This window comes from Mizuhopecten yessoensis, unplaced genomic scaffold (assembly GCF_002113885.1).
Source record: "Mizuhopecten yessoensis strain PY_sf001 unplaced genomic scaffold, ASM211388v2 scaffold3853, whole genome shotgun sequence".
In the NCBI taxonomy this organism is placed as follows: domain Eukaryota; kingdom Metazoa; phylum Mollusca; class Bivalvia; order Pectinida; family Pectinidae; genus Mizuhopecten; species Mizuhopecten yessoensis.
Window position 1 is genome coordinate 1,131,813 of NW_018405252.1, and position 27,916 is coordinate 1,159,728.

A 27,916-nucleotide genomic window follows, 5' to 3' on the forward strand; every position below is an offset into this window, starting at 1 on the left:
TTAATTTGTCGTGAGATGTGATTGGGCTCGTGGTCATCATACGAACCTGCCGCAACACCGCAAACGTGTTATGTGCAAAATTGAAAATGAGAAAAATAAAATTGTATCGTCCAATGGATTATGGATGCAATCTAGAAATTTTCAGCAAAATTATACACAATTTGATGATTGATTATGTAATTTTGACGTAAAATTCAGTGGTTTCAGATTACTGGGCATGCGCCAGTAAAAATTGGTAAACTTCCGGAATCTGGACCTGCTTCTTCCGGAATAAAAGAGAACCTCCCAGGAAATCTGACAGAAATGGATTATTTGAAACGATATATAATCTGTCAGACTATGGTTACTTAAAGTTACTGTGATGCTCACTTACAAAGAGAGTTGACCATGTAATCACATGTTTACTCAGATATGTTCCTCAACATTCCTGTGGGTATCGGTAAATTTGGGTCCATTGACCGGAGAAATGACAAATCATCATTGGAATGATTGGTGCTGTTCTACTAATGTGAGAAAGTGAAATTTGTTGTGAAGATGAACATGACTGATGGATACAAAACGATGGTTTATGTATTCAAGCTTAAACTTCATTTTGATGTCAATGGTGTATGTTTTATTTGAATAAGCTTTTAATTCGGGAGTCATGGCAAATGCAGACCCGGGCCGTGATTACTCAGATGAGGATGCTGCCATGAGCCAGGCCAGTGCCCCTATGGAGGAGAATGGTGCACACCCAAGCCCCGGCTCCAGTAAACAAAATGGAAATGCAATGAGCCATGTTGATCGCTATGGTTTCATTGGTGGTTCTCAGTACACAGATCCTGATGAGTATGTCATAGTCAAAATTTGAAGAATATCCAGAAAATTATTATGTCATTACCTGTACTGTAAAATCATCATTTTGACAAATATTCTGATAGAGCCTGTAATAAACTGATGTCTAAACTGCTGAAAACAATTCACTAAGCCACAGTGTACCGAATCAGTGAAGTCAGCTGTCAGAAATCATGGAGACATAACATTTCCGCCAAATAACACTCTAATATTGCAGTATGATATTGCAGTATCACCTTTGATCAAATATATGATTCAAAAAAAGTTACCAAGAGTGAAATAAGTTAAAATCTTCCAACAAATATCTGTAAGGTCACTTTTAAAGTAATGCTATTTATTCATTCTGTATCATCATTAAGATTCATCAGTTCAGAAATATGTGATATCAAAGTTTTAATTTACATTTCGTTGTCTATAAAGAAAAAAAAAATACACAATATTCATTCTTTAGCATGAGCCTATGTGCTATCAAATTTATTTAAATCAATTTGAGCAACCTAAGGTCAGAGAAGATGTGTTTGCTTTGATATTTGAATAGCATGTGAGTGATACAGACCCATTAGGTCTCTTTTTTGTTGTTGCATGTCTGAAAACCTTTTATTGTTGGGGGGTTGCTCATGCTCTATTATATATACTGCAATCAGAGCTATTGAAAACACTCTGGTACATGATTTCTTGGGGGAATGCCACCCCATGCTGGCCCCCCTGCAGGATCAAGAGTTTTCCTCTTTGTCTTAAGCTTCTGCATAGGGAGCATCAAAGAAACATTGATCACTGCCCCATTGCAACACTTTAGACTAATATATTTACTCATCATACTTTTCTACTTTTCTTTTATGGCAGTTTCTCCCAGGGCACCTGACTTTGTACGACCCTGTTTGTTCTGAAGATGTCAAAATCTTGAAAACTAATTTACACCTGTTCCAAATTTTATTTATAATTATAAGAGTTGAATCCAGCAATTAATATAAAGTTTATGAGAACTGAGTTTTTATGTTACAATATTCAATTCTTGTTTATATTTAAATTTTTCAGTGAAAGAAGGTTGCCATCGGACATTCTGAGAAAACGAGAACTAAAATGGTTGGAGATGTTTGAAAATTGGGAAAAATGGATGAGTAAACGTTTTAAAAAGGTTGGTAAGATTATACATTTGTATACATCATTATAGTTATCTGATTTAAATTGTCACTGGTGAACTGTCCAAATAAATGTTTATAATATTATACACATCACATTTTGTTTTGCATTTTGTCCAAAAATACATATATTTTTAAGTTTTAATAATTAAAAATATACTACATTAGAAATAAACTATGTACTTTACCGAAGTTGCTATCAAGAAAATATATAAATGTACAGCATCTGACATGATACTTGCTTTGTTTAAATTTTTACAGATTGCAAGCCTATCGCTGTGGGCTCATTTTCATACTAAGAGAAAATGTTACATTGTACCACTATGATTGATTAGCTAAAATGGATATATATTACTGTAACATGATAGAATTTTGTTTAATTTTTGTTTAACTGTTATTTTCATTATTTGTAGATTAAAGAGAGATGTCGTAAAGGCATTCCTCCGTCTCTACGCTCCAGGGCGTGGCAGTACCTGTGTGGCAGTAAGTTCCTCATGGAGAACAACAAAGGCAGATTTGAGGTAAGAAAATACCTTTTTGTATCCATATACATCTGAGGGTCCCGGGTTTCGAACCCCTGTCTGGCCGTGCATTTTCTCTTTCTCCTGTTACACATAGTTAAAACATGTGAAGAGTGAAACTACCAGGTAATGCTGGGAAAAAAGTGGATTTTGCCAGTGAAGGGTGAAAGTTTTACTGGGCAAAAGCTTCCAGGTATACATTATTATCAATTTATTAAATATTTATTATAAATTATTATCAACAGCTTGGTCGTCTGTCGGAAAACTCTTCCTAAGCTAATGAATCAATTTCAAGAAAAAAATATGCATGTATGCGAAGTTTACTTTTCAGTTTCAACTGTTTTTATCCAGAGTTAAAAGCGCTTTTAACACGTTTTTGCCTTTTATTCATTTTTAGCCCACCATCATCTGATGGTGGGCTATTCAAATCACCCTGCGTCTGTGGTCCGTCGTCCGTCTTTAAACAATTCTTGTTATTGATATTTCTCAAGAAGTACCAGAGGGATCTGACTCAAATTTAATATGTAGGTTCCCCTTGGTCCTTAGCTGTGCAGGGGAACTTTTGAAACTGATCTGACTAACAACATGGCTGACAGGCAGCCATCTTGGATTTTGATAGTGAAAGTTTGTTATCACTATTTCTCGGAAGTACAGGAGGGATCTTTCTCAAATTTTATATGTAGGCTCCCTTTATTCCCTTGTTGTTCAGCAGTGCCTGAAATGGACAGTCGCTTGCTCGCCAATGGCGGTTAAAGTCTTGCTCGAGCGACCAAAAGTTGTCAAAAGTGAGGTAGCCCAACAAAATTAGTTTGGGTGACTGTCGAAAAATTTCTGAATTAAAGAAATTATAGTCCCTTCCACATTAACTGGCGGGCAGTACATTTTTCAGTTGTCATTACTTCGATTTGAATCGAACTGTGCATGATTTAGAAAATGTGATGATTTTTTCAGATTTTCTATATAAATACTGCCAGGGTGTCTTCTTTGAGGTGTGAGTTTTGTGTATTTGGATCATGTCAGGTTTGAACTAGGGTTGAAGAACTAAAAATATAATGTTTTATTCTGTTTTACATATTACAAACATTGTCATGTTATATGTTATTTAAATGTGCTGAAGCATTGTGTTAAATGCTGTGAAAATATTTCTTCCCAACATTATTTGGGCCACCAATGCAATACCTGTCATTGAATTTGGGCCAGTGCTTGAAATTGTTTACTCGGCCAAAATAAATTTGGGGGGCCAGCCGATGCAGGTTCCCCACTTTTCTTTATTGTTCATGTTTACTTTTGAAACTGATCAGTTAACAAAATGGCCTACCGTCAGCCATCTTCGATTTTTGACATTGAAGGTTTGTTAGTACTATTTCTCAGGAATATCTTTCTCAAATTTGATTTCTCAGGAATATCTTTCTCAAATTTGATATGTAGGTTCCCCTTGATCCCTCGTTGTGCATGTTATATTTTGAGACTGACCATAAAAACAAAATGGCTAAAGGAAGAACTAAACAGATCTTTCTTATATTGCAATGATCAATTCTATTTCTTTCACATTAAGTACTGTACTAGTAAATATATGGAATGACAAACTCACTTTGAAGGTTGGCTTTCATACACATCAGTATTAAGTTTAGATCAAAAGTTACCTCAAGGTGCATTTACTGTTAACATGACTCGATCAAACAGATTAGAGGAAAGAAGAGAAAAGATTGAACTGACAAAGAACTAATGAAGATGGTACAAAGGTGGGCGCCAAGGTCCGTCTGGGATCTCTTGTAAGGGTTTCAGATGGCTAAGGCAGTGACAGTAATGCATGGTAGCTTGATTGCTGTGGGGTTGACTTTTTCATACTTTGCGGTAGTGATACATCATTACATGGGCATAAACTGTATATTTAAAGGCATGCTTTTAAAATGAATGGTATAACAATATCTTGAACAATTTGCGTTTCGGGTTACCGAGTGAAAGTTCAAGGTCACTGTTACTATTTGTAGAAAAACTTTGTCATCTCTATCGGAATCATTCCTCAACCGAATTTCGTGAAACTTGATAAAATTGTTTTCCATGACAATACCTTCAACAGATGCAGTCGCTAGAGCAGTTACTGTTACATCATTGAATTTTCTATTCATTTCCTAATACATATGGCACACAATGTGTGAATGCAAGGGGATTTGTATCATTTGTGATGCCTTGTTTGAATTGTTTTCTCAATTAATGATTTTTCACGTCTATTTGACTGATATTGCTCGATCAAGTGACATACAACCACGTTTGCACATGGTATTCAGTTTCACTTTCAATTTTCCAAGAATCGCTATAATAATTCATTGGTTAAAGATATTCTTGGTCGTCAATTATGTTTGTATGGTTATTAACTATCGCTATGGCCTGACGGGACTCTCTTCACCGCTCTGGTCTTAGAAACTGCACTGTTAAATACAGCTTTGTTTAGAAGCTTTCCATGTTATGTGATTTGATATACGGGTGTGTGTGATTTATACTTGCCCATTTCCACCTTTGTTGCACAGTGTGCCAAGCGTTGGTAATTCTGGGCAATATGCACTTCATTTCTGCCGCATAGATGTTGAAAATACGGGACAAATATATATTTTTTGTGGGAATCCTGCAAAAACACATCAAAAACTAATCAATGCCATTGATCACACATCTAGATATAATGAAAGTTACATCTCAAGATTTTATTTACCATTGCATATTACAAACAAAATAACATTAGCACTGTAGTGCTATTCTTGCGACAAACATAGGTATACGCATATTAAGTAATTTAACAACAAAAAATCACAGAATACTAAAAAGGAAGAGAGACACAAATTTACACATTTCATAGCATATCACATATAAAGTAGAAATAATATCACAAAAGACAAATTCCTGAGGTGAATATCACTGTGTGTTGGAGCATAGTTGGCCATCCCAGGTGCGGAGCAGTCTACGAAAAGTCTGGTAGTCCTCTATCTTTCTGTACTCGATTGGCAGACTGTTCCACAACCGGGCCGCCTCAAAATCTAAACGATCCTTGCCATACATTTTGGTATTCACCCTTGGAATCTTCAGAGTGTCCTCTCTTCTAAAATTATAGAAAACATTTCTTTGTTCAATAAGATCATGTAAAAATGATCGTGAAGTGCCACTTATAATCTTGAAAGTTTCTATGGCCATATTTTTTAAACGAGCAATAAAACGTAGAGCCCACTCTTAGATCGTCTCCATCTCTCTCGTGTTTGTTACAAATGTGCCAAGCCAAAGGACAGTAATTAAAATTATATAGGATAAAAGACTTAAAAATAGTAATCTTTCCTTTCTTTGTAAGATGACTACCTAATCTCTTTAAAATTGCTAATTGCTTGGATGCATTGCTACAAAAACGAGAGATGTATATGTACATCAAATTTAAGAAGGAAATCAATATCTACACCTAAAAGCTTCACACAGTCTTGACATAAAATCTCTACCCCATCAATGCTAAAAGTTGATATTGTTTCATGGGTTTTCTTTCCGATACAAATAGCCTGAAATTTACCTGGATTGGCCTTCATAACATTGGAGGAAAACCAATCTATTAGCGTCTTGCTCTCCTCCTCCAGAGTTATCTTTAAAGTGTCAAGGCAGTTACTTATATTTGATAAAGTATAATCATCAGCGTAATTACACAGTGAACACTTATTTACAAAACCAAACATATCATTGATAAAAACATTTAAAAACAGTGGCCCTACAATCGAGAGCCCTGGGGGACCCCCCTTTTTGACATTCCCCATTCCCCTAGTTACCACTAATCCATACCCATAGATACAGCAGAAATATATGTAGGGTTACCTCTAATCCATACCCACAGATACAGCAGAAATATCTGTAGGATTACCACTAATCCATACCCATAGATACAGCAGAAATATCTGTAGAGTTACCACTAATCCATACCCATAGATACAGAAGAAACATATGTAGGGTTACCTCTAATCCATACCCATAGATACAGCAAAACTATATGTAGGGTTACCACTAATCCATACTCGTAGATACAACAGAAATATCTGTAGAGTTTCTTCTAATCCATACCCATAGATACAGCAGAAATATCTGTAGAATTACCACTAATCCATACATGTAGATACAGCAGAAATATATGTAGATTTGCCATAAATCCACACCCATAGATACAGCAGAAATATCTGTCTAGTTAGGACTAATCCATACCCATAGATACAGCAGAAATATCTGTAGAGTTACCACTTATTTCTACCCATAGAAACAGCAGAAATATCTGTAGAGTTACCACTAATTCATACCCATAGATACAGCAGAAATATCTGTAGAGTTACCACTAATCCATACCCATAGATACAGCAGAAATATTTTTAGAGTTTCCTTTAATCCATATCCATAGATACAGCAAAAGTATATGTTGAGTTACCACTAATCCTTTCCCATAGATACAGCAGAAATACCTGTAGAGATACCATTAATAATAACAATAGATACAGCAAAACTATATGTATGGTTACCACTAATCCATATTTAAAGACAGCAAAAATATCTGTAGAGTTACCACTAATCCATACTCGTAGATACAACAGAAATATCTGTAGAATTACCAATAATCCATACATGTAGATACACCAGAAATATATGTAGATTTGCCATAAATCCATACCCATAGATACAACAGAAATATCTGTCTAGTTAGGACTAATCCATATCCATAGATACAGCAAAAATAGCTGTCTAGTTACGACTAATCCATACCCATAGATACAGCAAAATAGATAGACTAATCCATACACATAGATACATCTAAAATATATGTAGAGTTCCGACCAATCCATATCCATAGATACAGCAGAAATATATCTAGTTACAGTCTATCCAAACCCCTGATATTATGAAATTGTATCTGTTTCATTGCCCCTTATTCACATTCCTAGATACTGTCTAGTTTACACTAATTCTGCTAATCGATTCTCCTTGATAACACGGAATTATATCATTCTGTCTTGTTACTGCTAACCCATGGATACAAGGGAACTTAATCTGCCGAGACACCACTGATCCCCACCCCTGCAGGTCCATTATATCATTCTGTCTTGTTACTGCTAACCCATGGATACAAGGGAACTTAATCTGCCGAGACACCACTGATCCCCACCCCTGCAGGTCCATTATATCATTCTGTCTTGTTACTGCTAACCCATGGATACAAGGGAACTTAATCTGCCGAGACACCACTGATCCCCACCCCTGCAGGTCCATTATATCATTCTGTCTTGTTACTGCTAACCCATGGATACAAGGGAACTTAATCTGCCGAGACACCACTGATCCCCACCCCTGCAGGTCCATTATATCATTCTGTCTTGTTACTGCTAACCCATGGATACAAGGGAACTTAATCTGCCGAGACACCACTGATCCCCACCCCTGCAGGTCCATTATATCATTCTGTCTTGTTACTGCTAACCCATGGATACAAGGGAACTTAATCTGCCGAGACACCACTGATCCCCACCCCTGCAGGTCCATTATATCATTCTGTCTTGTTACTGCTAACCCATGGATACAAGGGAACTTAATCTGCCGAGACACCACTGATCCCCACCCCTGCAGGTCCATTATATCATTCTGTCTTGTTACTGCTAACCCATGGATACAAGGGAACTTAATCTGCCGAGACACCACTGATCCCCACCCCTGCAGGTCCATTATATCATTCTGTCTTGTTACTGCTAACCCATGGATACAAGGGAACTTAATCTGCCGAGACACCACTGATCCCCACCCCTGCAGGTCCATTATATCATTCTGTCTTGTTACTGCTAACCCATGGATACAAGGGAACTTAATCTGCAGAGACACCACTGATCCCCATCCCTGCAGGTCCATTATATCATTCTGTCTTGTTACTGCTAACCCATGGATACAACGGAACTTAATCTGCCGAGACACCACTGATCCCCGCCCCTGCAGGTCCATTATATCATTCTGTCTTGTTAATGCTAACCCATGGATACAAGGGAACTTAATCTGCCGAGACACCACTGATCCCCGCCCCTGCAGGTCCATTATATCATTCTGTCTTGTTAATGCTAACCCATGGATACAAGGGAACTTAATCTGCAGAGACACCTCTGATCCCCATCCCTGCAGGTCCATTATATCATTCTGTCTTGTTAATGCTAACCCATGGATACAAGGGAACTTAATCTGCCGAGACACCACTGATCCCCGCCCCTGCAGGTCCATTATATCATTCTGTCTTGTTAATGCTAACCCATGGATACAAGGGAACTTAATCTGCCGAGACACCACTGATCCCCACCCCCGCAGGTCCAGGCCTATAAGAACAGGGCTGGCCTGCTGTATCCCTCTGCATGATTGCAGTAATAGCTCAGAGGTGACTAATGTGGAACACCTGCAGAATTTGATTAGATTTTCTTTTGATCTGTTATTGGAGACACAGATCTAGAGACTACAAATAGTTGTATGGCTATAAAAGCGGCATATTAACATCCCACTTTTGCTATTTTCGTTGTTTTCATGGGTTATAAAAGTAAGGCTTTGCTGGAGCTACATGAAGCAGATTTTGTGTTCATCATAATAAGGGACAGTGTTTTGTGATCTTAACCAATATTTACTGTTTTCAATGTAGGGTTACGCAGTAATTTGCTCATTTGGATTTACATATCTCAATAACTGAGCGAGCAATTTTGCCTGTCACTCAGTCCTTTTTGCCTTGGGGAAACGTTTTTTTATTTGTGGTGCATAAGGATGACAGAAACTTGAAGTAAACAGAATGTGTACTTAACTTATTGATGTGTAGGTGTGCAATGTGATTCACATACCTTTGCAAGCTTCATTGCATTGTATGCAAGTCCAGATCCAACAAAGAGATAAAAGAAGAGGATTTACATATAAAGTACCAGCTGTATATCTCTGATTTTTCTAAAGTAAACTTGATATGTAGATACTACCTTACAAAGTATGTATTGTGTTTAACTTACGGAAAACAGCTTATATAAAACAAAAAATTAGATGTAGTTGTTAAATGTATTATTCATTGTTACCTACTTACAGAGTGAAGTAGACCCTGGATCCTTTTTTTTAGCTCAGTCCGTCAACTTTTTCCTTTAAAACGCTACAAGTCTTCTCAGGGTTCTCAGTTTTGTATAAACGGAGGGTATGGTCCCCCTGGGGGCAGAGGAGCGGGGCAAATAGGGGGAAAATAGGTAAATCTATAGGGGAAATAGAGGATTTTTTTTCTCCTACCATACTATACCAGGGCCCAATAGGGGAAATAGAGAAAATTATGTTCCACTCTGCTCAAATGAAGGGATTTAAACCAAATGTGGTCTGAAGCATGCTTAGGAGAAAAAAACTCAATTTGTTTAATTTGTATAAAAAGGTGCATGTGAGGCCCAAAAGGGGAAATAGAGGAAAATTGGGACATAACATGTTAAACTCGTTTTCTTGCTGTCTTTCCCACCAAAACAGATTTATATGTAGCTATTCTTGCAACTTTGTTTCTTGTACTCCTTGGATAAACCAGTATGGTACTCAGCAGGTTTTGAACTGAAAAATAAAATACCAGGTGAGCTATTAAGGCCCCTGGGCCTCTTGTTATTAATTAGGAATACATGTACCTTCTTTTCATTCCAAAAAATGTTGTAAAGTTACAAATTTTGATTCAAGTTGATGCAGATTTACACAAGTTTAGGAAGATTCATGGTTCAGACATGCTACAATGTACAGTACATCAGCAATGATCTGAACATAAAGGTTGTTTATGTTCCACGTCCAATAAACTGAGATTTGTTTTTGTGAAGGTCACTGCTGTATCTTCCATTGTGGTCACGATCAATGGCAGGCACATTTGTGTATCAGACTGCGTCCTTTACCTTGAGTCTTAAGAATACCTCTTACAGCTGTCTAATAAAATCAATAGTTGACAAAAAAAACATTATTTCCTTAAAACAAATGGGATCTGAAGTTAATGGCAAAATTCCAAACAAATGATAGCGTGTTTTCTTTGGTGTATGCTCTTCAAGGCAGTGTTACTCACGATCCTAGGTCAGTGGTTCTACGGAGGAAAACCTGGATGTTCAGTCACAATGTTGAAATATTGAATTACAGGTCTATTAAGATATATATGTAGTTCTGGTAATACTGGAGCCGAGAAAAGCTTTGAAGATTAATCAGCAAAGGTCATTGACTCCAAGGTCATTATAAGGCTAGACAGGAAATGAATTAGTTTTGTTGGAGTCCTACAAAAATGATTATTTTTTCAAAGGTATGTCTTATTGAAGTCACTTATTGTTAAAAAAAGTAATTAGTCTGGGAATATTGCTGAATGACAGTGTTTTGTACCCAAGGTTATTTAAGATGTCATTGAACAAGACATGTCATGTTTTCTTTTTAAAACAAGATTCTTTTGGACATACTGGTAAGTCTAATGAAAACTGTTATGTGTCACAATTTGATTTAATAATATTGTATCATGTTAACTCATTCACCCCTGAAGACACATTTGAACTCTTCCAATTCAAAAGATGGAATAGTTCATTATGAAATTTCAGGGATGATGAAGGATCCCTGTCCCAGTGAACTGGGGGTTTTCGTATCTACACCACCCGTCCCTTAGTTTCGGATTAGATCAACTGTTGCACAGCTGGGCCATTGGACACTTTTGTGGATAAGATAGCACAGCTGGGCCACTGGACACTTTCGTGGACTAGATAAGATAGCACAGCTGGGCCATTGGACACTTTTGTGGATTAGATAGCACAGCTGGGCCACTGGACACTTTTGTGGATTAGATAGCACAGCTGGGCCATTGGACACTTTTGTGGACTAGATAGCACAGCTGGGCCACTGGACACTTTTGTGGACTAGATAGCACAGCTTGGCCATTGGACACTTTCGTGGACTAGATAGCTCAGTTGGTTGGAGCGATAGTATAACAATATGAGGGTCAGGGTTCAAACTCCCGGTCTAATCCTGCTAAATCTTTAACATTCAGAACCCTGTTGCTGATTATATTTTGTTTATTTCATCTATTATTTTTCATAAAAGTCCCGCAAGGTATCAGATATGATTTATCAAAGCCATATTCATGCCAGAAAGAACAGTTTTCAATGCATAGTTCCAGTTTAGGTCAGTGGTACAAGGATCGTTAATTTATAATTCAACCTCAACAATTTGATCTTTTCCAAAACGAAATGACATAAGGACCTTAAAAAAGAAACAGGCAGAAAGATCAATGACTTAAGAAGAATCAAGGGTTGAATCGATCAAAAACTAACGCATTTTCTGAAATGTTTATTGGGTTGATTGAGTAAACACCTGTATATCTTGTATCAGTGGGCTGTGATTGGGACACCTATGTATGTTTATTGGGTTGATTGAGTAAATACCTGTATATCTTGTATCAGTTGGCTGTGATTGGGATGCGTATGTATGTTTATTGGGTTGATTTAGTAAACACCTGTATATCTTGTATCAGTGGGCTGTGATTGGACACATATGTATGTTTATTGGGTTGATTGAGTAAATACCTGTATATCTTGGATCAGTGGGCTGTGATTGGGACACGTATGTATGTTTATTGGGTTGATTGAGTAAATACCTGTATATCTTGTATCAGTGGGCTGTGATTGGGACACGTATGTATGTTTATTGGGTTGATTGAGTAAACACCTGTATATCTTGTATCAGTGGGCTGTGATTGGGACACGTATGTATGTTTAGGTTGATTGAGTAAACACCTGTATATCTTGTATCAGTGGGCTGTGATTGGGACACGTATGTATGTTTATTGGGTTGATTGAGTAAACACCTGTATATCTTGTATCAGTGGGCTGTGATTGGGACACGTATGTATGTTTATTAGGTTGATTGAGTAAACACCTGTATATCTTGTATCAGTGGGCTGTGATTGGGACACGTATGTATGTTTATTGGGTTGATTGAGTAAACACCTGTATATCTTGTATCAGTGGGCTGTGATTGGGACACGTATGTATGTTTATTAGGTTGATTGAGTAAACACCTGTATATCTTGTATCAGTGGGCTGTGATTGGGACACGTATGTATGTTTATTAGGTTGATTGAGTAAATACCTGTATATCTTGTATCAGTGGGCTGTGATTGGGACACGTATGTATGTTTATTGGGTTGATTGAGTAAACACCTGTATATCTTGTATCAGTGGGCTGTGATTGGGACACGTATGTATGTTTATTAGGTTGATTGAGTAAACACCTGTATATCTTGTATCAGTGGGCTGTGATTGGGACACGTATGTATGTTTATTGGGTTGATTGAGTAAACACCTGTATATCTTGTATCAGTGGGCTGTGATTGGGACACGTATGTATGTTTATTAGGTTGATTGAGTAAACACCTGTATATCTTGTATCAGTGGGCTGTGATTGGGACACGTATGTATGTTTATTGGGTTGATTGAGTAAACACCTGTATATCTTGTATCAGTGGGCTGTGATTGGGACACGTATGTATGTTTATTAGGTTGATTGAGTAAACACCTGTATATCTTGTATCAGTGGGCTGTGATTGGGACACGTATGTATGTTTATTGGGTTGATTGAGTAAACACCTGTATATCTTGTATCAGTGGGCTGTGATTGGGACACGTATGTATGTTTATTAGGTTGATTGAGTAAACACCTGTATATCTTGTATCAGTGGGCTGTGATTGGGACACGTATGTATGTTTATTGGGTTGATTGAGTAAATACCTGTATATCTTGTATCAGTGGGCTGTGATTGGGACACGTATGTATGTTTATTGGGTTGATTGAGTAAACACCTGTATATCTTGTATCAGTGGGCTGTGATTGGGACACGTATGTATGTTTATTGGGTTGATTGAGTAAACACCTGTATATCTTGTATCAGTGGGCTGTGATTGGGACACATATGTATGTTTAGGTTGATTGAGTAAATACCTGTATATCTTGTATCAGTGGGCTGTGATTGGGACACGTATGTATTAAAAACATGGAGTGTATAGGTGAGCATTAGGTTATAACTATAAACAGCAGAAGGCTTTTCCTTTTAGAATATTTAAATCTGACTTGTAAAAGATAACCTTTACAGATGTATGTTAACTGAATATATGATTTCCTGCTTTTTATGCTTTTAATTTCAGAAAATAAATCCTTGAATAAAGAATTGTAGAAACTGCCTAACACCTGTGCATGTATACAGTGTTACTTATCTATTGTGTAGACTAAAAGAAAGTTCCCAGCGATTCAACTTTCATTTCCTAAGTTTGCTGCGCCACCTGTACCATTGTGGTATAGACACCTAGTCGATGCACTTTGAAGTAGGATATAGACATAGGTGTTGTTTGATGACCCGTGCTGCTTCTTATATCTGCACAATTTCAAAGCACATGTGTCAGATTTGGACTAGTGACTCATACATACAGTACTGAGTGTCTGCGACTCAGTGTAACACCTACCCACTACTCCCATGTACAGCATACAGAGATCCCCAGTGATCATACATACAGTACTGAGTGTCTGCGACTCAGTGTAACACCTACCCACTACTCCCATGTACAGCATACAGAGATCCCCAGTGATCATACATACAGTACTGAGTGTCTGCGACTCAGTGTAACACCTACCCACTACTCCCATGTACAGCATACAGAGATCCCCAGTGATCATACATACAGTACTGAGTGTCTGCGACTCAGTGTAACACCTACCCACTACTCCCATGTACAGCATACAGAGATCCCCAGTGATCATACATACAGTACTGAGTGTCTGCGACTCAGTGTAACACCTACCCACTACTCCCATGTACAGCATACAGAGATCCCCAGTGATCATACATACAGTACTGAGTGTCTGCGACTCAGTGTAACACCTACCCACTACTCCCATGTACAGCATACAGAGATCCCCAGTGATCATACATACAGTACTGAGTGTCTGCGACTCAGTGTAACACCTACCCACTACTCCCATGTACAGCATACAGAGATCCCCAGTGATCATACATACAGTACTGAGTGTCTGCGACTCAGTGTAACACCTACCCACTACTCCCATGTACAGCATACAGAGATCCCCAGTGATCATACATACAGTACTGAGTGTCTGCGACTCAGTGTAACACCTACCCACTACTCCCATGTACAGCATACAGAGATCCCCAGTGATCATACATACAGTACTGAGTGTCTGCGACTCAGTGTAACACCTACCCACTACTCCCATGTACAGCATACAGAGATCCCCAGTGATCATACATACAGTACTGAGTGTCTGCGACTCAATGTAACACCTACCCACTACTCCGATATACAGCATACAGAGATCCCCACTCATAAATCTTGAATAAACATTTTGTTAATTAAATTTGTCTCCATATAAATGCTATCTAAAATGCCTGGTCTTTTCATGGTCTAGTGATTATTTCATTCTCAATATCAGAGGGTACATTTTAATAACAGAAAGGCAAGTTGAGTTTATACTATGTTAATTGCATGTGTAGAAGCTATTGAGGTTGTAATATGGTAGTGTGTTTGCCTTAGAGATTGGCCGGCAGCAGGTGCCCCCTGAATACACAGAATACACAACAGCTCTATGACACGACTACCCATGACTTTGCATTTGTAAATAAGATTATGAAACTCTGTTACAATGTATGGAGGGTTTTAATCTGTCCCTCGTGTCCCATGTGACTAAATAATGTATGTAGAACGTGTTTTACTGGTGATGTAACAGGTAGGACCTGATAAAATCAATGGGGATGTACTGTACAGACTAAAGTAGACAGTTGACACTAGGTCGTCGTATCAATGGGCATGTGTACTAGTTCTGTGTAATACAGACAGATGGAAGGGGATACAGGTCACTCCAAGTCTTATAAGTATTAGTCCCTGATGGTTACTGAGGTGGGAGGGGGGAGGTACCATAGGTTTGCACTCCATTCATCTGTCCGCCTGTATTTTGTCAATCTGAAGAGTTTGTCTGGAACATATACTATTTCACCTGCAGTGACCAGATTTAGAATGCAAATACATCTTGGGATGGCAGAGTGCTGTCTGATATAAACAGTGTGTGCTGTTCAATAAAGCATGCATGCTGTCTGATCACATCAACATATTTATTGACGATAAATTACTGCACATTTGCAGTATTGTTTTATTTATAAACCCGTAGTTTGTTGGACCCTGATAACACTGAACTTGTACATTCCAATCGCCTTCTACACATCTATTTATACGCCTTATCAGCAGAACATATTTGATTCTGTCTGGGGTCAGGTGACCTTGACTAATTTACATATTTCCATGAATCGTACAATTCTATCAGTGAATGTAGTAGAACTTCCTTGATATTAGGGGTGACGTTGGGGTTTACTGGTGATGTGTTTACCTGTGATATTAGAGGTGACGTTGGGGTTTACTGGTAATGTGTTTACCTGTGATATTAGGGGTGAAGTTGGGGTTTACTGGTAATGTGTTTACCTGTGATATTAGGGGTGACGTTGGGGTTTACTGGTAATGTGTTTACCTGTGATATTAGGTTTGGGGTTTACTGGTAATGTGTTTACCTGTGATATTAGGGGTGACGTTGGGGTTTACTGGTAATGTGTTTACCTGTGATATTAGGGTTGGGGTTTACTGGTAATGTGGTTACCTGTGATATGAGGGTTGGGGTTTACTGGTGATGTGTTTACCTGTGATATTAGGGTTGGGGTTTACTGGTAATGTGGTTACCTGTGGTGCTGTATCCTGTAATAGCATTTATAGCAGTAGTGAAGGGAAGTCATTTACATATAGTACAATACATTAATGTTATATAAAAGATGTAAAATATTAATGTTACCTCAGACTATAAAAGGAATTGTTTATCCCTTATTTCTGATCAATGTGTATTTTTATAGATTTATATGGAGACTGATAAAAAATACTAATAAGTTATATAACAGTAATATCCCATTTTGTGTGTGACAAGTACTGGTATTTGTTAACACCATACACGCTAAAATGGCCCATGAAAGAAATAGTAAAGTATATAAAAATAGAGCCAGCTTTCTGTCTGACATATTCCGTTGTATGGTAAACCCGAGCTAAAACACACTGTATGATATCTGATAAAGATCCAGGTTTGTATAGTGTTAAAATGTATTAAATAACAAACATCACTGAGGGGTGGGACCTGTTCCCACGGTCATGCTTGAGTAATACACTGGTATTATCATAGGCTCTGTAGAGATATTGTACCGGTACATGTATGTTTAATGTTACATATATTTTTTCAAAATATAAATTCCAAATATCCTAGAAACATTCAAGATTACTGGTCGCAACCCTGTAACTGCTGGGTGCTTTTTTTTTCAACCACCCAAACCTGGCACATCCTTAAATGACCATAGCTGTTAATAGGACTTAAAACACAAATAAACCAAAAATTGTAGAGTACGAGGTTACCAAATTAAACAGATTATCATGTATAGTCTATAAGGATGTCTGTATTAATAAAATCCATCCCTGATGTGAGGTATGGATATGGTTATTCAAACCCAAGGGATAAAATATTGAGCAGGATACCCAAGGCTTAGAATGCAAGACAATGTTATACTACCACCCTTGTAGAGTTTGGAGTTATCCAATTATCAGATTCTGCTTTATAGCCTGTGTTTTAGTCAGAAGTCAGTGTCATGTGTAAGTTATCCCTAATAGGAAACTAGATAATATTATCACTGATGAAGTGATGTTATGTCAGATTTACAGTGTTACTTCTTGTGTCCACAGAACTACCTACAACAGTCAGGCGATCCTAAGTGGATGGACGACATCAAGAAAGACCTGCACCGACAGTTTCCCCTACACGTGATGTTCACAAGCAAAGACGGATATGGGTGTGTACATTGTTTCCTTCAACAGTATATAAACACTGTTATAAAGCTACCCCAGTATATAAACACTGTTATAAAGCTACCCCAGTATATAAACACTGTTATAAAGCTACCCCAGTATATAAACACTGTTATAAAGCTATCCCAGTATATAAACACTGTTATAAAGCTACCCCAGTATATAAACACTGTTTTAAAGCTAACCCAGTATATAAACACTGTTATAAAGCTACCCCAGTATATAAACAATGTTATAAAGCTATCCCAGTATATAAACGCTGTTATAAAGCTACCCCAGTATATAACACTGTTGTAAAGCTACCCCAGTATATAAACACTGCTGTAAAGCTACCCCAGTATATAAACACTGCTGTAAAGCTACCCCAGTATATAAACACTGCTGTAAAGCTACCCCAGTATATAAACACTGTTATAAGGCTACCCCAGTATGTAAACACTGTTATAAAGCTATCCCAGTATATAAACGCTGTTATAAAGCTACCCCAGTATATAAACACTGTTATAAAGCTACTGCGGTATATAAACACTGTTGTAAAGCTACCCCAGTATATGAACGCTGTTATAAAGCTACCCCAGTCTATAAACACTGTTGTAAAGCTGCCCCAGTATATAAACGCTGTGATAAAGCTACCCCAGTATATGAACGCTGTTATAAAGCTACCCACGTATATAGACACTGTTGTAAAGCTACCCAAGTATATGAACACTGTTATAAAGCTACCACAGTATATAAACGCTGTTATAAAGCTACCCCAGTATATAAACACTGTTATAAAGCTACTCCGGTATATAAACACTGTTGTAAAGCTACCCCAGTATATGAACACTGTTATAAAGCTACCCCAGTATATAAACGCTGTTATAAAGCTACCCCAGTATATAAACACTGTTATAAACCTTCCCCAGTATATGAACACTGTTATAAAGCTACCCCAGTATATAAACGCTGTTATAAAGCTACCCCAGTATATAAAACACTGTTGTAAAGCTACCCCATATATAAACACTATTATAAAGCTACCCCAGTATATAAACGCTTTTATAAAGCTACCCCAGTATATAAACACTGTTATAAAGCTATCCCAGTATATAACACTGTTATAAAGCTACCCCAGTATATAACACTGTTATAAAGCTACCCCAGTATATGAACACTGTTATAAAGCTACCCCAGTATAAAACACTGTTGTAAAGCTACCCCAGTATATAAACACTGTTATAAAGCTATCCCAGTATATAACACTGTTACAAAGCTACCCCAGTATATAACACTGTTATAAAGCTACCCCAGTATATAAACACTGTTATAAAGCAACCCTAGAATATAAACACTGTTAAAAAGCCACCCCAGTATATAAACATTGTTATAAAGCTATCCTAGTATATAAACACAGTTATTAAGAGATAGCAGTATATAAACACTGTGATAAAGCTCCCCCAGTATATAAACAGTGTTTATATAATGGGGTAGCTTTATAACTGTGTTATATACTGGGATAGCTTTATAACTGTGTTATATACTGGGATAGCTTGATAACAGTGTTTATACTGGGGTAGCTCTATAACAGTGTTTATATACTTGGGTAGGTTTATAACAGTGTTATATACTGCGGTAGCTTTATAACTGTGTTTATATACTAGGATAGCTTTATAACAGAGTTATATACTGGGGTAACTTTATAACAGTGTTCATATACTGGGGAAGCTTTATAACAGTGGTTATATACTGGGATAGCTTTATAACAATGTTTATATACTGGGGTAGGTTTATAAAAGTGTTATATACTGAGGTAGCTTTACAACAGTGTTATATACTGGGGTAGTTTTATAACAGTGTTTATATACTGTTATAAAGCTACCCCAGTATATAAACACTGTTGTAAAGCTACCTCAGTATATAACACTGTTATAAACCTACCCCAGTATATAAACACTGTTATAAAGCTATCCCAGTATATAAACACTGTTATAAAGCTACCCCAGTATATAAACACTGTTATAAAGCTACCCCAGTATATAAACTTTGTTATAAAGCTACCCCAGTATATTAACTCTGTTATAAAGCTATCCCAGTATATAAACACTGTACAAATACTGATTTACCTGTGTGTTACACCTGTACAAATACTGATTTACCTGTGTGTTACACCTGTACAAATACTGATTTACCTTTGTGTTTTACCTGTACAAATACTGATTTACCTGTGTGTTTTACCTGTACAAAACTGATTTACCTGTGTGTTACACCTGTACAAATACTGATTTACCTGTGTGTTACACCTGTACAAATACTGATTTACCTTCGTGTTACATTCTGATTGACACATGTGGTACTTTTGCAGCCAAGAGGATTTGTTCAAGATTCTGAAGGCGTACACCATCCACAACCCAAAGGACGGGTACTGCCAGGCACAGGCACCCATCGCCGCAGTCCTTCTCATGCACATGCCTGCTGAACAGGCTTTCTGGTGTCTTGTGTCAATCTGTGAAAAGTACCTGCCTGGTTACTTCAGTCCAGGACTGGTCAGTATAAACTGCTATTTGCTCACCTGACTGGCCAATTCTAGTTTTAATTAACGAAACTGGACAGTATAATATTATTTGTACCTATATAGTGGATTGTTCAATTCTAGATTACTTTCAATTAACAAGACTGGTCCATGTAATGTTTTTGATTCTGTACTATTTATCTTACTGCATGGTCAAGCAGAAGTTGAATTGCCTATTGCCTATGGGCAGACGTTTAACTAAATAGCTGTTGTTCTGTGTCAACAGGAAGCTGTACAGGTAGATGGCGATGTGTTGTTTGGACTGGTGAAGAGAACGTCCCCTGCAATATATAAACACTTAGTAAGTATCATGTTCAGGTTGTTTGTTTAAGTTGAAATGTCACAGCTTGGACACAGTAAATTACTGTAATATAACGCTAGCCTTGAAATAGTGACATTGGGCTAAACAAAAGTTCCTAAAGAATTAGGTGATACGTAATAGATCAGTAAAATATTCAAAACCACAGTTTATAGTGAGTAACAGAGACATCACATTATATTGATATGGAAATTTGAAGTCTCATCTTGGTTTTAAAAAATAAACATAATCAGAAAGGCTGATGCATTCTGGGGGAATTTATTGTAGGAATGATGGGAGATTCCCGATGCATCTCAGGACAACTGCTAACAGTATAGGAGATTCATATGACATGTTGAGATATGTAAATGTGTATGGGTTACAACCTCTGACCTGTCTGATTTGTGTAATTAACAGTACTGAAGTTGTCTCCCTTCTTAAAGACTTACACCCAACTTCTACTTCTACTTCTACCTAATAATCGACCTACTCCATCATATTGAAGATCATGTCAATGTTTGGGTTGTATTTATGTACAGGAAAAGAGAGTGAGAACAGAGCTAATTATGTAGAGAGGAGAGACGACGCTTAAAGGTTTCCAAAGTTTCAGATGAGACCGGGTCTGGTGGGAGGTTGTTCCCGTCTGGGATAGTTCCGCAGGGAAAAGAGTATTGCGGCAGTCTGTTCTACAATGTGGAGTGAGATAGGAGAAAGAGTGAGAGTGTCGTGTCTGTTACAACTTGATATAGTACTTTCTATGTGTTGGCTGTTATAAAGTATAGTACTTTCTATGTGTTGGCTGTTATAAAGTATAGTACTTTATATGTGTTGGCTGTTATAAAGTATAGTACTTTATATGTGTTGGCTGTTATAAAGTATAGTACTTTATATGTGTTGGCTGTTATAAAGTATAGTACTTTATATGTGTTGGCTGTTATAAAGTATAGTACTTTATATGTGTTGGCTGTTATAAAGTATAGTACTTTATATGTGTTGGCTGTTATAAAGTATAGTACTTTATATGTGTTGGCTGTTATAAAGTATAGTACTTTATATGTGTTGGCTGTTATAAAGTATAGTACTTTATATGTGTTGGCTGTTATAAAGTATAGTACTTTATATGTGTTGGCTGTTATAAAGTATAGTACTTTATATGTGTTGGCTGTTATAAAGTATAGTACTTTATATGTGTTGGCTGTTATAAAGTATAGTACTTTATATGTGTTGGCTGTTATAAAGTATAGTACTTTATATGTGTTGGCTGTTATAAAGTATAGTACTTTATATGTGTTGGCTGTTATAAAGTATAGTACTTTATATGTGTTGGCTGTTATAAAGTATAGTACTTTATATGTGTTGGCTGTTATAAAGTATAGTACTTTATATGTGTTGGCTGTTATAAAGTATAGTACTTTATATGTGTTGGCTGTTATAAAGTATAGTACTTTATATGTGTTGGCTGTTATAAAGTATAGTACTTTATATGTGTTGGCTGTTATAAAGTATAGTACTTTATATGTGTTGGCTGTTATAAAGTATAGTACTTTATATGTGTTGGCTGTTATAAAGTATAGTACTTTATATGTGTTGGCTGTTATAAAGTATAGTACTTTATATGTGTTGGCTGTTATAAAGTATAGTACTTTATATGTGTTGGCTGTTATAAAGTATAGTACTTTATATGTGTTGGCTGTTATAAAGTATAGTACTTTATATGTGTTGGCTGTTATAAAGTATAGTACTTTATATGTGTTGGCTGTTATAAAGTATAGTACTTTATATGTGTTGGCTGTTATAAAGTATAGTACTTTATATGTGTTGGCTGTTATAAAGTATAGTACTTTATATGTGTTGGCTGTTATAAAGTATAGTACTTTATATGTGTTGGCTGTTATAAAGTATAGTACTTTATATGTGTTGGCTGTTATAAAGTATAGTACTTTATATGTGTTGGCTGTTATAAAGTATAGTACTTTATATGTGTTGGCTGTTATAAAGTATAGTACTTTATATGTGTTGGCTGTTATAAAGTATAGTACTTTATATGTGTTGGCTGTTATAAAGTATAGTACTTTATATGTGTTGGCTGTTATAAAGTATAGTACTTTATATGTGTTGGCTGTTATAAAGTATAGTACTTTATATGTGTTGGCTGTTATAAAGTATAGTACTTTATATGTGTTGGCTGTTATAAAGTATAGTACTTTATATGTGTTGGCTGTTATAAAGTATAGTACTTTATATGTGTTGGCTGTTATAAAGTATAGTACTTTATATGTGTTGGCTGTTATAAAGTATAGTACTTTATATGTGTTGGCTGTTATAAAGTATAGTACTTTATATGTGTTGGCTGTTATAAAGTATAGTACTTTATATGTGTTGGCTGTTATAAAGTATAGTACTTTATATGTGTTGGCTGTTATAAAGTATAGTACTTTATATGTGTTGGCTGTTATAAAGTATAGTACTTTATATGTGTTGGCTGTTATAAAGTATAGTACTTTATATGTGTTGGCTGTTATAAAGTATAGTACTTTATATGTGTTGGCTGTTATAAAGTATAGTACTTTATATGTGTTGGCTGTTATAAAGTATAGTACTTTCTATGTGTTGGCTGTTATAAAGTATAGTACTTTATATCTGTTGGCTGTTATAAAGTATAGTACTTTCTATGTGTTGGCTGTTATAAAGTATAGTACTTTATATGTGTTGGCTGTTATAAAGTATTGTAGAATATTTTATGACTGTAGTGTATGTCTACCCAATTCTCTACGTGACAGAATGGTTTATGTGACTGTAGAGTTAGAAATATTATAAGGTTGTGTAATCTGTTTGTAATAAGAATTTGTGTTATAGATAAAGTGTATTCTGTTATAACAGAAGAAGCAGGATGTCATACCAATCCTCTACATGACAGAGTGGTTTATGTGTGTGTTCACGCGCACACTCCCCTGGTCCAGTGTACTTCGGGTGTGGGATGTGTTCTTCTGTGAAGGTGAGCAGAAGATTTACGGTTGAAATGCTACATTAGGAACATTATTAGCTAAGACAGCTTATGTGATGCTGCTTCAACAGTTCTTGTTGAAGTGATTTTTCAGAAAGTACTCAAAGGATTGTTCTTAAATTTTACATGTAGGTTCTTCTTGGTTCCTAGTTGTGCATATTAAATTTTGGACTGACTAAAAGAACAAGATGGCTGACTGGTGGCCATTTTGAAATTTTTGAAGATCTTTTAAGTTAAAGTCTTGTGATCACTATTTCATAGAAAGTGCTGGTAGTATCTTCGTCAAATTCCACATGTTGGTTCCAAATGGTCCTTACTTCATTAAACAAGTCAAAGCAAGATTGCATGAAGCAAGTTCTGTGATGAAAGTTTGATTTTACAGTTGTAAATAGTGTCTGAAGGAGACTTGAAACTTATTTCTTCATCCAGTGGATTAGGGAAAAGAGGAGAAAATTATTAAAATGAAAATGATATTTCAAAAAACATTTTTCTCAAATCTGATACAGGTTTCAAAAACATTTGTGACATTTATTTTCTGCCAGTGTAAAGAATGATTACACTTTAAGAACTGTATTAGCAGTTGAGAATTGATATTATTATTGTTGCGTACATTTGTTTCCTTTGTGCCCAGGTGTGAAGGTGTTGTTCCGTGTGGGTTTGGTCCTAGTTAGGATTACCCTCGGCGAGCCAGGCACACTATCTAAGTGTCCTTCACTCTACGAAACGCTGGAGGCTCTTAGGAGGCTGCCACTCCAACTGCTCGAGGAGGAGGGGCTTATACAGGAAGTAAGTAGGGGAGGGGCTTATACAGGAATTAAGAAGGGGAGAGGCTTATACAGGAAGTAAGTAGGGGAAAGGCTTATACAGGAAGTAAGTTGGGGAGAGGCATATACAGGAAGTAAGTAGGGAAGGGGCTTATACAGGAAGTAAGTATGGGAGGGGCTTATACAGGAAGTAAGTAGGGAAGGGGCTTATACAGGAAATAAGTAGGGGAGAGGCTTATACAGGAAGTAAGTAGGGGAGGGGCTTATACAGGAAGTAAGTAGGGGAGGGGCTTATACAGGAAGTAAGTAGGGGAGAGGCTTATACAGGAAGTAAGTAGGGGAGAGGCTTATACAGGAAGTAAGTAGGGGAGAGGTTTATACAGGAAGTAAGTATGGGAGAGGCTTATACAGAAAGTAAGTAGGGGAGGGGCTTATACAGGAAGTAAGTAGGGGAGAGGCTTATACAGAAAGTAAGTAGGGGAGAGGCTTTTACAGGAAGTAAGTATGGGAGAGGCTTATACATAAAGTAAGTAGGGGAGGGGCTTATACAGGAAGTAAGTAGGGGAGAGGCTTTTACAGGAAGTAAGTAGGGGAGAGACTTATACAGGACGTAAGTAGGGGAGAGGCTTATACAGGAAGTAAGTAGGGGAGAGGCTTATACAGGAAGTAAGAAGGGGGGACTAACTGTATAGTTGGTAAAATTTGCAGGGATGTCATTAAGCTTTAATCAAGGTCACCAAAGATTACATAAAATTAAATATCCAGTAGATATTAATACTATGAACTATAAGCTCCTGTATATACAGAAAAAAATCTTTACCCTTTAACAGCCGCATATTGAAAATAATGCAACAATTCAACATTGTATTAATATATTTTCACATGGTGATGAAAAGGAATAGTTTTGGTGAAAGCATTACTAAGTTAAGTTTTTATCGAGAATTTCTTTTTTTCAAAATTTAAAACAAAGTGCTGAAAATATTACAACACTTAAAAGCTACTCAGGGATTGAGAACTGATTTTTCCTTTCTATTTTCATAGACGTTGCGGCTTAACATTAATGAACGAGACATGGAGAAGGAGCACCAGAAACAGGTTCAGAGACGCAGAGCTAAAGAGAAGGCCAAGGATGCCAGCCGCAGCAAGTCAAAAACTAGAAAGACATGATAGTGGCTTAGCAGTTCATATCATCGTCACATTCTCAGACTTCATCACTAGGGAGAAGTGTGTTAGAGTTACGGTTTCTTCTCAAATTCACCACTAGGGGGCAGCGACATTCCCTGAGAGAGTCCTGTTTTACATACATCATAAACATAGACATCTCCTGTGAATAAGTCGTGACGAGGACGTGTTGTAATCCTCAACCTAATGTACTGTAGGTATCAGTGTAAACATTGACTGTGATTAGCTGAGAGCTACAGTCTGTACTGATGTACAAAAATGTATTACCTGATGAGGTTTTGATGTTATCCCTCCTCTCAGGATACAATCTACACTGAGTTAGGTGGAAGCTCTGGTCCTTTGTTGTGAGCTCAACTCTCAGTCTTCAATGGAAACTTCATCTTCAGTCGACATGTCTGTTGTACGACTCAAATGCAACATTAATCTATAATAATTGGATGTGAGCTCAAATACGACCTTGACCTTTAGAAAAATTTCTTTACTCAAATGAAGTGGTATGTTTAATGAAACATTTTATATCAGACCTGCTGTGATTCAAAATGTCTGAATTTTTCAACTCATAAAATTTTCCCAGAGGTTTATAACCACTCCACCCTCCGAGCACCACACCTGTGTGATTACACAGGGTAATTAACCCAGAACATGTGTTTATTGTAATGCATATGTGCAGGGTGTTAGAGGAAATCATGTAAAAAAATCTCTTGACTCTTCAAATTTAAGTAATAACAATTTTGAGAATTTGACTGGAATGTCCTACTCATGAGGGTGTGTTTTTAAATCAACAGAAAAGAACAACTGTATTTGTGATTTGACAAAAAACAGTATTTGTGATGAGAACTTTGTTACAAGTTAAAAATCACTGGCAAGTTGAATTTACCATTGTAAAATTTAGAAATAAAAAGCCCAACTTAGATCAATAACTTAACATTCCATGAACAAAAAGCATTCAGTTTTCATAGAAAAAGTATTTGTTGTTTGTCATTTCAATTTTGCAAATTTCCGTTTCATACCGGTTACACTTTCCAAGGTCACGCTTTGTTGTACTTAGTTGCATTTATGTGTTGAATTGTAGATCTGAAGTCAACCAATAAAACCCTGTGTCATATAGTGATGTGTCAATGTAAGGAGGGCCTTTATTGGTTGGGTGGAACAGTAAGAACGGTCCTGATTGGTCGGACTCCGTTGAATGTGATATGGAGGATGTAACTGCTGCCTGTAGGTGCTATACTGTTTGTCGATGTGAGCTGATGCTGTCTTTGACACCAAATACATGTGATTTTGTCTTGTATTATCGCTATTGTGAATCATGAAATGAATTATTGTATATTTTTATGTCATATCATGGATGACATTAATTCTGAGAAAAGCTGACTTTATTTTTGTGAACTTTTAATGAATTAAGTGTCCCTGTGTGAGATCAAATGTAATTGCATAATTTGTGATAAGTTTTTCAGAGTGTCAGTGATCTCCGTGACCTTTAGTGACCTTTTTGACCCTATGAGTGCTGTGTTATGTCTAGTGCATAATATCAAATTGTTACAGAAACCAGTTATCAAATTTTTTACAGGTTTTATTTCATTTTCAAAATAATTAAATCAAAATGCTGACGGTGCAAACTTGTACTGGAGACATTGGCAATTCCAGGAGTTTACAGTTTGTCCACTTTTTACTTTTTTATCACACAATTTGATTGGATTTTAATTTTACGCAAATTTGTTTTCAAAGGCTTTTCTCAATTTGAATCATCATTATGTCATGTAGATTGAAAGAAAAATATTAACTCCAGCTTGAAATAAATAAAAAATATGTAGTATGTTAACAATAGCATACAACTCATATTTCATTATTTTTCACATCACTGATCATTAAAAATTTTGAGTATAAAAACTTCTGAGGAAGTAATTTAATCAAGGACATTGTGTCATCTGTCACCGGTTCTAGACATCACACATATCTACCACCATATCTAGTTATCTTTCCTTACACGTCACATATCACTAGATTTGTTCAGTAAATTATAATCAAATAAAACAAACACTGAAATAGCTAAAACAGGCAGTATAAAATGTAAAACTATATAATTCCATACTAGAACATAGTATTGCTTGTCTCATATTTTGCTATTACTTGTACACAATGTGTATACAGAAAGCGTTGCTCCATATGTGTAGCCCTTCACAATGGAATCACTGTTTATAGGCTGTGTATAAACATATACGTACCATTGTTATGAATTTTTCCTTATTACTTAGTTCAGTGGAAAATTCCAATTTAAAACATTTAAGGGGATCTTTCCCCGTATACAGTACTTAATACACTGATGACTTGTTAATTGATGATAAGAAGTGGCTGCTGCTTGCTTTAATTGCCATTTAACACCTTTACCTAGGCTAGAACTCACAGGTTTATCAATGGTGCGATACAAATATCTGTTGTTTGGTGCTTAATTAATCAGTGCATGTACTAGATTGAAACAAAAACCTTCTAAACTGCAGTATGATCCGCCAGAGGAACTTAAAACATATTTAATGGAAGTCAAAACCCAGTTAAGTGCAATAAAGAAGAAATAATGTATAATGTATATAAACCTGTTGTTGTGGTGCTTATACATGCTGTTGAGAAGCATGTGCAATGTAGAATCCCCCTCCCTCATCCCGACCCCTTCCCCTCCCCTTCCNTCC

General features: G+C 36.6%; 1 protein-coding gene across 1 annotated transcript; it reads left to right on the forward strand.

Annotated features, from left to right (window-relative positions):
- The first annotated feature begins 97 nt into the window (after positions 1–97).
- LOC110448157 (TBC1 domain family member 10A-like) lies at positions 98–27,916 on the forward strand. Its single transcript, XM_021494255.1, has 9 exons — positions 98–828; positions 1,870–1,969; positions 2,387–2,494; positions 17,314–17,420; positions 19,781–19,961; positions 20,214–20,288; positions 23,166–23,280; positions 23,921–24,075; positions 25,095–27,916. The coding sequence occupies exons 1-9, from the start codon at positions 644–646 to the stop codon at positions 25,218–25,220; spliced, it is 1,152 nt and encodes a 383-aa protein (XP_021349930.1). The 5' UTR covers positions 98–643; the 3' UTR covers positions 25,221–27,916.

Bases quoted from the DNA above. Each gene is read 5' to 3' on its own strand.
- LOC110448157 (XM_021494255.1), top strand. From the start codon at position 644: ATGGCAAATGCAGACCCGGGCCGTGATTACTCAGATGAGGATGCTGCC. The intron at 17,421-19,780 runs GTGTGTACATTG...GTACTTTTGCAG, and splicing joins ACAAGCAAAGACGGATATGG to CCAAGAGGATTTGTTCAAGA. The intron at 19,962-20,213 runs GTCAGTATAAAC...CTGTGTCAACAG, and splicing joins GTTACTTCAGTCCAGGACTG to GAAGCTGTACAGGTAGATGG.